Source organism: Meriones unguiculatus, chromosome 10, assembly GCF_030254825.1.
Source record: "Meriones unguiculatus strain TT.TT164.6M chromosome 10, Bangor_MerUng_6.1, whole genome shotgun sequence".
NCBI classification, from domain to species: domain Eukaryota; kingdom Metazoa; phylum Chordata; class Mammalia; order Rodentia; family Muridae; genus Meriones; species Meriones unguiculatus.
In genome coordinates this window covers 78,186,025-78,196,936 of record NC_083358.1, presented here as the reverse complement: position 1 = coordinate 78,196,936, position 10,912 = coordinate 78,186,025, and the positions used below count along the sequence as shown (strand labels likewise).

The following is a 10,912-nucleotide window of genomic DNA, read 5'->3' as shown; positions in this document are numbered from 1 at the left end:
TGTGCTTGTGGATCAGATGTAAGCACTCAGCTACTGCTCCAGGACCATGCCTATATGCCTACTGCCATAGACTCTAAGTCTCTGGAACCATAAGCTCCCAACAGAGTCTTAACAAAAGTGTCTTGTTATGGTGTTTTGTTTTTGCAGAAGGAAAGTGACTAAGACGGTGTTCATTGATCTCTCTTATCAGCACAGTAAGCGAGAGCAGGGGCCCCCATACTCCACCATACCCAACAATTCGCCAAGGTTTGCTGAACAAATGCCATCCCCAGAATTTTATAAAGGAAAAAAAGATCTAGGATTCTTTTGCTTGGTAATTTTTTTAAGATGTATGTATGTATGTATGTATGTATGTATGTATGTATTTATTATGTATGCAGTGGTCTGTCTGCATGTACACCTGCACACCAGAAGAGGGCACCAGGCCTCACTATAGATGGTTGGGAGCCACCCAACCATCTATAACCACCCCAGTGGTTGCTGGGAGTTGAACTCAGGCCCATTGGAAGAGCAGTCAGTGCTCTTAACCTCTGAGCCATCTGTCCAGCCCCTTTTTCTTGGTAATTAAAGGGTATTTTTACATGTAGTTCCAGCCTTATTTTCATAGCTGATTTAAGAAAATTATATGTACCATTATGAAGCAATACTAGCAATATGCAAATACCATTAAATGTAAAAATGTTTATTCACAATCCTTGAGAGGTTACCATTCCTTCAGAAAATTCTTTATGAACAAAAAGCCAAGAAAATTACAACAGTAGCTTATGCCAAACCAAAAATATACATCTGATATGATATAAACCTTAAAAAGCATTAACGCAGGCAATGTGAATAGAGTACCTTTAAATTATTTCCATGACACGCCTACAGTTTAAATTTTAAGACAGATATAAATAATGGCATAACCTAATGTATATTTACATATCAAAGTGTATTTATTTGTAGGAGATTAAAAAATGGCAAGACTACAGATGTCATTGTACAGCAGTTCAAATATCGAAAGGGCCACGTAAGTTTTCACATACAGCAAGAACTTGACTATTCCTACCTGGACCTGTTTGTACTGTTGAGAGCATGCACCATCACTGCTGAAGAGAGAAAACAGCAAGGTAGACAGACTATAGTGTGCTTGCCCAGGGGACACCCAGTCCTCGGCCAAACCAAGCAATGCAGTCAGGGCACGTTTCACAGCCCTGGCCTTTTAGCGGCTTCCATACACCCATGAATTAGCTCTACCCCACAAAGCACCTTGTACCACAAGGCAGAGTAAAGGGCAATACAATCACTGGGACCTTTCATAGCAGAAAGGATTTTATTTACTTTCAAATACCCGTATTTTAGTGTTTTCTTAAGTCATTCACAGAATATGTTCTGTGTAAAATCTTTCGAAGATCATTCACTGGAAATACAGAACTGAAAAAAAAATGAAACTCAAGATCTCAATTTAAAGCCGATATAGTGGTATGTAAAAGGAAGTACAACTTTTAAATAGATATTTTTAAGGATTAGTTTTAATTGTCACCAACTTGAAGTGCCCAAGCTCTGGAAGCTTCTCTAGTCTTACTGTCGTTCATTCAGAGGGGTGAGCAACAAGCCGGGTATGTGTATGTGACAGGTGTGGAAAGGCTGGACACCAGCATGCCTTGGGGCATCTCCAACTATCTACTGGCTGCCAGACAACAAATTAAAACAAGGAACCAAAGTAAACAGTGCTGAAAAAGGAAAAACGAGCCTTCCACATGAATCTAACCATCCCTCCTCATGCTGCCTTTACCACCTATGCTGAGAATTAACAACAAAAAAATACTTTTAGGTTTATTTCCATAGTAAGATAGGCTTTGTAGAGCAATCAAAGTAAAACTAATACAGATTTAAGATGCAGAGCTTGACCTGGGTGAAGAGAATGCCAAGAATGTTTGATATGTCAGAGTCAGCGAGGCAGTCCTGGGGCGCAGAGGCAGATGTTGAAATCGCACTTGACTGAAGCATTCAGCTCTGTCCTCTATTGCTGCTGCTTCTAGGAGAACAAACATTTGTCACATGGTTGTTTTTGCCGCCTTACAAAAAGGCTTGGCATGCCAACTGTACATTCTGGTTGATTTTTACATTTGGTAAGTAAGGTCACATGATTCATCCTATCTGATCTGCTGATCCATATCAGACTGCTTGGTGGCAGAATCTGACAGTTCTAACACAGGATTCACAAACCCGGAATACTCAGAATTGCCATTATCGTCCATCTCGGCACTGACAAAGTCGTTCTCCCACTCCAGTCCATTGGAGTCATCAGAGGCCGACGTGGGGTTGCTACCCTTCTTGCTGCTGTACTTCAGTGCAGCCCGCAGAATGTCTTCTTCTGTCTTGGAGCGCTCTCTCATTGGCAACGTCCTGGTCATTCCTAGCATTTAAAGAACATTGAAAGAATCTCAGTAAGAATCGAAAGCTGTGCTAAAACACTTGCCAGCTAAGCCAAACGTACAGGTGCACACCTTTGATCCCAGCACTTGGGGGCAAAGAAAGGTGGATCTCTGAGTTAGAGGCCAGCCTGGTCTACAAAGAGAGTTCCAGGACAACCAGGGCTACACAGAGAAACCCTGTCTGAAAAACAGAGAAACAGATAAGTCTTGCCACCTTAATAATATGATTGTTTTTGATTGCCTCTAAGGTTTGATGTGTGTGTGGGTTAACCTGTTGGAGATTTCTTAAGGGAAAAATCTAGGCTGTCATGGTCACAAGACACACATCTTTGATAAAAAACAAAAACAAGCAAATAAAAAACTGCAACACTGATCGTCTGATAAGAAAATTTCTGAAGGGCCCCAAATCAAATATACTGAGACCTAAAGCTCATTGCTCTGAGTCTCGTAAGATCATTTGGTATCTTTGCCAGGGTCCTTTCCCACCAGATGATGGTTGCATTTCCTGGAGAAGGGCAAAAATGGCACCGCAATGACAACACAGACTGCCCCTGCTAACACTGCACTCACTTCCAGTAAGCAGCCCTGTGAAGTCAACTCCACTTAGAGTACAAGAAACTGCAGCAGAGAGGTGGACGGTCGCCAGGTCACACAGCTATGAGGCAGAGAGTGAAACCCAGGGCTCCTGCATGCTGGGCCAGTCTCACTGCTGAGCTACGTCCTAGCCAAGGCTGAATTTTAATTTACTCAGCCTGGCTCCAAAGTCTCTGTTCTCATGGTATCTTGATCCTCTACTATAATAGAGTGTAGATATTACATAGTTCTAGATTTAATTCTGAGTATAAATTGTTAGTAACTTGAGTCTCAAAAATCCTGAAGCAGATGGAGGGGAGAAAGGACAGAAATTTCTAAATAAATCAACATTGGTAAAAGAACTAAAATCTAGGATGGGCAAAGAGGTTTAGGAAGTAGGAGACACAACCAACTTTATTTTCTGAACTTAAAGAATCAGAACTCACAGTAATGGAAGGAAAAGGAAAGACACTGTTGTGTGTCACTCATAAAAAATTACAAAGACAAGTAAGTTGTTATAGTAAATGAGAACACTATAAAATGTAAGCTCAGTGGTAAACTGCTTGTCATACAAATAAGAGAACCTCAGCACCCATGCAGATGGCCTCGTGTGGTCCCAACTATAATCTGAGAGCTGGAGAGGCAGAGTCTCTGATGGCCAGCCTAGCATAGTCAGTGAGCCCAAGTCCCAGAGACAAGATAGACAGCCCTAGAACATTGAGGCTGACCCGTCTATACACACACACACACACACACACACACACACACACACACACACAGACAGGAATGTGGGCTGAGAAGTCATATGAATATATACAGTGAACCTGCTTCCTTGGACTGAAATTTCTCTAAAGGAAGCCGCAATTGTATATCAACCGAAAAGGTTTTCAGTGGATTCTTTTCTCCGCCTGCTCTAGCTGAACAATTTTGCTAATAAGCTGGGGAATGAGCAGGACAGGTTATTTATTTGATTAGCACACACGCAGCTGACAGAGTAAGTACGAATGAACTGGTGACTGGGATGCAAACCTACACTACGGTGAATGCCGTGCCTGGGAAGATTTAACAAGCTAATGTAGCCTGTCATAAAGCTAGAGTTCTCTGCCTATCCGTCTTTAATTGACAAAACAAAATAGCATGATTAAAGGATATCTAAGATCCATGTCATCACATTCTATGAATTGCTTAAAGCTTACTTTTTTAAGTTCTATACTCTGTAATTCTTTCTTGCATTGCCTATTTTTTTTTTAAACATGAAGTTGCGTTGAAAATAAGTAAATATTTTAGCTACAATCCTGGCCACTTGTATGTGCCATTCTCTATACTAGGTGTTTTATATATTTAATGACTACTATGCTAATTTTTCCCAAAGATTTATTTATTTTTATTGTTTCTCTTTATATGCTGAGGATCAACCCAGGTCCTTGCACAGGCAAACACTCTACCTTTGAGCTACATTACCTTCCCTAGCCAAATACTTTATTGTTTATTACTACATTAGCATTTACATAAAACGTGAAAATTACCTTTTATTCTTCCCTCATGAGGATGAACAATTATGGCTTAGAGAGATTAAGAATCTATGTAAGTTCTATAGCTTACAAGACCAATGAGATAAAATTTAAACTTAGATCTGAACAATGGCTTCTGTTTTACAAAAAACCCTGAAGAATTAAATTGTTTATTTGTAGTTAACCAGACATTATCTGACTTGACCTTAACTTGCTTAGAAGGAGGTATAGTAATCCCTCAAATGGAAAACTGAGATAGGTTAAAAACACTTTTTAAAACTTAACATTTGCTTTCTAACTCTCAAGAAACATAAAAACTTACATAATTTTCTAAAGAATTCATTCTGGGATTATAATTATTAATAAATAATAGTCATGGTTTGCAAGATGGCTGAGCTGGCCAAGGTGCTTAAGGCCTGAATTTGAACCGCAGGCCTCACGTGGTGAAAGGAGAGAACCAGTGCTCCCAGAGTTGTCCTCTGACCTCCACACACTGTGGTGTACACACATCATGAGCACACACACACACACACAAAATATAAAAACCAAACAATAATAATTGTCAGTCATGTGTTTTAGCTCACACCTTTAACCTCAGTACCCACGAGGCAGAGGCAGGTGGATCTCTATGAGTTTGAAGCCAGTCTGGTCTACAGAGTGAGTTCCAAGACTCTGGAACTAGTGAGATTCCTTTAAAAAAAAATTTAAAAAGGGTCTGATCACGATTTTTCACGAACTTAACCTTGTATATGTTCAACTTAAACACCATGAAACACAAGGCAGAAAACATTTACATTTGGACTAATACAGGTTAATGTGACTCTCAGGGAAACTGAGGCAGCATACCTTCTTCATCTTCCCACTCCAGGTCCAAGGAGGTGCTGTCGTCGTTTCCACTCGTTGATTTGGTTTTGGTCATTAGGTCACAGCTGCTTTCGGTATTTGGTGTCAGTACTGTGGCATCAGATGAGAGTCCTGGAACACACACCAGACAAACTGACATGCTACCTGTGCTCTACCACAGCAGTCATTTTCTCTCCCACAAATTTCTACAAATACAGTTCTTAATGTGGTGGAAAGTAAATTGAAAATGTTCAGAGAATATTTTAAAGACTTACTACTACTTCGAAAAACTTCGTACTGTGACTTTGTATTTCTCAAACAATATTCAAAGTCATCTTCTGGTCCTGCACTGTAACAGAAGTGAATTTAAAACGCATTTGTAAACAAATTCAACAGAATGACTACCTATGTCAGTGATGGCGTTTCTGTTTGCAGCCCACTCCCCAGAGTTGTAGCCACTGCACAATCAGAATATTCTGGTGAGGAGGTGGTAATGTTCTAGTGCTACCGTGAAACTCAAAACACACTGACTGTGGAGGCCGACCCTCAGAGCTGGTCTGTACAGTAGCCCTGTTCTGACAAGCACACACATGCTCTCTCTTATGGAGAATAACTAAGGTTATTACCACCGGCCTGCAGGAAACCAGCTGCCACATCCCTTTCTACAGGAAGACATTAGTACTCATACAAATGCATCAAAATCTGTCTGAGCGATCATGTACAGCTTAACAAACACAATGCTCTCAGTATTCTTCAAGACAGTGTCTTAGAAGAAAGTACAGATGAACACACACAGAATATATGTACATATAATTTTGGAGGTGTAACACACACGGGGGGTACACTAGGATTGAATCATCGGCCTTGAGCGTATAAAGAATATATTTACAGATATCTGTTCAGAAATAGCACTTTCTGCCACAAATGGAGGAGGAAACACACGTTGCTCTTTACCTTTGATAGTCTCCACTGCTAGGATGATAGTGCTGTGCAACTCTCTGTTTTTCTTGCTTTGGAAACACAATGTAATACAAATCATTTTGATGTCAAGTCACATTCTTAAAAAAACACCCATGCAATGCCAACATCCTCTTGCCTAGGTTCTAAGAACCAAAAGTTAGTGTTAATCTACTGAAATCCTTTCCCTCATCATTACACTGCATCCTCTTATTTAAGGACAGGAATTTTCTCAGCTCATCAGTGTGTGATGTTAATCAGTGCTGTGAAGCAGATGTAAACAGGTGAGTAATGGTGCCCCTAACATTCTCAATCCTCCTGGGAATTTCCGTGACTAGACTAACTCTTTGATTTGTAGATTACTAGTAGATTAAGGGTCAGCAGGAAAGTCAACTGCTAAGTCATGCTGCAGCTCTCTCTGGCTGGAATATGCGGTAATCTAAGGATCTGAAGGCTGAGCTGACCCAGGCACTCTAATGCAATGGATCACTAGGGACTCAGTGCAGGATCCTATGGAGCCGCCAGAGTGCTCTGTTGGTGGCTGTGCATTCCTGCTATGAGGGTTAGCGTCTGCGTCTCCACCGGTTGAGTACAGATGGCTAATGTCCTGCCTTAGCAGAGCCAGCTGCTAATAAAGCAACGAAGCAGCACATGTCTGTACAGCTGGGTCCGTGTACAATATGCAGATGATGGATCCCCAGAGCAGGAACACAGAGAACCTAGATTTCCCAAACTGACACCTCAAGTAGGGCGTGGTAAGCTGGCGGCTCTCAGCCTTCCTAATGCTGCGGCCCTTGAATGCAATCCCTCATGCTGTGATGACGGCCCCAACCATAAAATTATCTCATCGCTACTTCATAACTATAATTTTGCTACTGTTATGAATTGTAATGTATACATCTGACATGTAGGAAGTATGATATACAACCCCCGTGAAAGGGTTGTTTGGACACCAAAAGGGTCTTGACCCACAGGCTGAGACCCACTGCTTTAACCAAAGTCATGGTAGAGCATTTATTATTGTAAAAAAGAATGCCTATATTAAGAGCAACTATTAATTTCATAGATAGTGAAAGTTACTTTAAAGTTTTCCATCACTTAAGATGTACTCCAAAAAGGTACTTCCCCATAAACAATCCGCTGAGACACACCCCCTCAAAAAGAGAGAAAGACAGAGTTCTTCTAAAAATCACAAAGATGGGATTTTTCAGGTTGTCTGAATTTCCACATGTGATCCGAGTTCTGTACTGGAGCCTGTACCGCTTAACGCTGAGGTGGAAAAACTCCACATGGGCAGTTCTGGGAGGACAGTGAGCAGTGTACCCGCCAACCCATGCTTCGGCTCTGCCCTCCGGGGTGTCGGCTGGGAGGTTAGTCCTTCAGCTTCCTTGCCTCGCCGGTACGGGGGTTCAAATGCCCCTCCTCCTAGGACGGCTGTGAGTTTTAAACTAAGAATCTTCCCTGTACTGGTCCCCATGCTTAGTTCTAGAAAAATCTGTGACTGACAGCTGTCAAGCATTGTGTGATAATGTCATATTCCCATGTCATGGTAAGATAGTAAATCTGTCTTCCCTGATAATAAGCCAAAGATTTCTCAAGACTCTTAATGTCTCAAAAACTTAAGAAATTGAGAATTAAACAACACCCCTAGTGAGCCATAAAGCATATAGCTTGTCTAATATAAAAATGAGAGTCTTACAATTTCAGAAACTGTTTCTAAAAATCTTCATGAAAATACACTAAAATACTTGACAAATTATACGGTTAGTTTTGAAATATCTACCTCCTAAACACAGTATTTCTCCCAAAAGAATCTGAATTCAAAGCACTAAATTTATCTTCTGGCTAACCAAGACTTAGCTCCTGCTGACCTACACTTAGGCAGTGTTAAGCACCTGTTTCTATTACCTCTACAGGATAAAGCTTGATAAATTTGCCTTTGACATTCTTAAGAATATATGCATAAGGACATCCTCAGCTAAACAAGGAGCTGGTGACTGTAGGAGAAAAGCCCCAACTTGAAACTGTCAGAGAGAACAAGGAGAGAAGTAAGCCTGGTGTGCGCTGGGGCCTCTCCCCCTCACCTCCAGGAGCGCTCGCTGCCTTGCTGCCCTGGCTGCTTCACGCTGGGCAGCGTATAAAGCTTCTTCTTCTAGTCTTAACTTCTCCTCTTGTAAGGCTAACTGTACATGAACAAAACGATAAGGATTAACGGAAACCAGAACCTGTCTAGCTGCTCTAAAAATCAGCTATTCCGATTATAAAACAAAACATAAATCATTGAAAATAACTGATATCTATGAAGCTTATCAGAACAGAGATGTTTGTGGCTGCTCATTTCAAATTTCATAAAATACCCCACATGGTATGTAAGGCATCTCTAGAAAATGCAATGATCTTCATTTTCAGTAATCATCTTAATACTTGTCACCCTGACAACAATGGTTTTGGCCCTGACAAATCAAAGAAACCTAAATCCAAGGCCAATCATATCTCTTCTTTTCCCAAATTCCCATCTTTCCACTTAATTGACCGCATACATATTTCTCAATTTTACTAGTACTTATTATCCAGAAACTACTTTCAAATTTAAATTATTACCATTCATAATAGCATACACAGAACCTTGGTCATAAGTGCTGCAGATCAAATCTAATTTAACAAGCCAAGAATAACTCTTTGATTTGTAGATTACTAGTAGATTAAATTAATACACTCATAAATCACTTATGGTACTAAACATACTGACTTTTATTTTTACTTAAAAAAATTCTTTTTGGTACTGCAGACTGAACCCAGCACCTTGTACTCAACAGCTTCCCTAGAAGATCAGAAGGTTACTTTATTTTGATATAGAATCTCACTATATATAGTTTGGTCTGTCTTTAAGCTTGCTATGATCCCAAGGCTAGCCTCAAACTCATTCTTCTGCCTGTACCTCCCAAGTGCTGGGCAAATACTTTCTTGCCCAGCACAAAAGACTCCTTTTTAAATGTAGATTAAAATATAACTAATTCTCTTTAGTTCAGTGATAATGAAGCCATGATTACAGGCCACTTCTATAAATATATGTAACAGTTCATTATGACTGGACTGGTAGAGGTCCTTGGTTCACTAAGAACAAATAAATCCAAGACCCACAAGAACAGAGCAGTTGATTTAGGCTGACAGAGGCCAAGGTACTTGTTTTTTGCTTGGCACTTCTACTAGTGAACGGAGAACCATCTTTAAAGAGTGCTCTATAGCTACCATGTGACATTACATGACCTCTTAACATGAAATCAAACTAATTCCATACAGTAGTTGGCTTTTGAATCACCTTTCTCTGTATTTACGTAAGCAGAGGTCAGTGATTGTTGGCAACACATCCGTGAGCACCCACCCACAGGCTTCACATGTATTCACAGCAGCACACACCACTTACCTCCCTCTGGATTTTCCTATCCACAGCTTTCTGTTTCTCAGCAATAGAATCATAGTGCCTCTCTTGTAAGTCAACAATTTCTTCCTCAGTAAGTGGCCTAGAGAAAACAGGAGGGAGGGAAAAGGAAAAAACAAAACAAAAACCCTTCTGATGAACCTTAGTCCAAATAAAACATTCCCAAAGCCAGGGGAATGCTGAACTTCTACTGCCAAAAGATGAATTAATGCAACTGAACACAGCTTCAATTGTCCTGTGAAACTAAAGGCTGAAATACAGTAACAGTCCTTCCGTCAGCTCAAGACGCCATGCTTCCTTTTCTTGCCAGTTTCCTGTAGGGAAATACAGACTTTGCTACTCTACACAGGCTCTACTTCATGGCTATCCTTGACTACACCCCAAACACCACCACAGAGCCTATTTTTACTGTACTGTACTTTCTTCTCCATGCTCACAGGCAGAGCCTAACCTTCCGTCCAGTCACCCTGGGCTCCCCAGGCCCTTCTTTCTGCCGCACCAGTAATCTAGTCTCTACTCAGGACAATGAAGATCTCATTTCCTTTCTCACCGCACACCTTGCTATGTTCCTGCCATTATTCCAATCACTTACTCACTCTGGGCCCTGAGTCTTTCCTGCTTTTATTCCCTACTGCTGTGGGCCGCTAGAAAAAAAAAAAAATACAGCAACAATTTGGCCCTACGTCTCTAGCAACAGTCTTTCAACTTACACAAGGTGACCGCCTACATTAACTACTCCATAAAGTTTCTTATTTAAGCTTTTTTTTTTTTTTTTTAAAGCAACTACATTTCACTTCCACTTCTATGCTTAATTTTATCTTATTCTTCCTTCCCTTCCCCGAGGTCATAGTATGAGTCACTCAAGTCCAGGGCTCGCTCCTCCAGTACTTACAATGTCGGGCTCATTCCAACACCCATAGAGAGTAGAGGCAGAGATTACATGTGAGGGAAATGAGACGGCCGCAGATTAAGGACAAGCATGTGGTAGAGCTGGAATTTAAATGCAGGCAGTCTAGCACCTTGCTCCTAACTAGTATGTTTCCTGTCTCCATGTCCTTGCCTCAGCTCGCTCAGTTCCCTGCAGTCATCAACTCCCATCACTCAGTATCTCTGGTAATCAACTGTCTCAATGGTGTTAAATAACCACAGCAAACAGCTTCACGTCCTTCTCA

At 40.9% G+C, this 10,912-nt stretch overlaps 1 protein-coding gene across 4 annotated transcripts in view; it reads right to left on the bottom strand.

Moving 5' to 3' along the window:
- Positions 1-666: 666 nt before the first annotated feature.
- Positions 667-10,912, bottom strand: part of Ap1ar (adaptor related protein complex 1 associated regulatory protein) — a 33,268-nt gene continuing 23,022 nt past the window's right edge. For 2 of the 4 annotated variants that reach the window (XM_021648747.2, XM_060392716.1), the window contains 6 exons: positions 9,726-9,822; positions 8,386-8,484; positions 6,299-6,354; positions 5,620-5,693; positions 5,348-5,476; positions 667-2,398 (listed from right to left, as the gene is read on the bottom strand). In XM_021648747.2, coding sequence (XP_021504422.1) covers positions 2,136-2,398; positions 5,348-5,476; positions 5,620-5,693; positions 6,299-6,354; positions 8,386-8,484; positions 9,726-9,822 — 718 coding nt within the window. In that variant the 3' untranslated portion in view covers positions 667-2,135. The remainder of the gene's footprint in view (positions 2,399-5,347; positions 5,477-5,619; positions 5,694-6,298; positions 6,355-8,385; positions 8,485-9,725; positions 9,823-10,912) is intronic. The other 2 variants (XM_021648748.2, XM_060392717.1) reach the window with 1 other exon arrangement.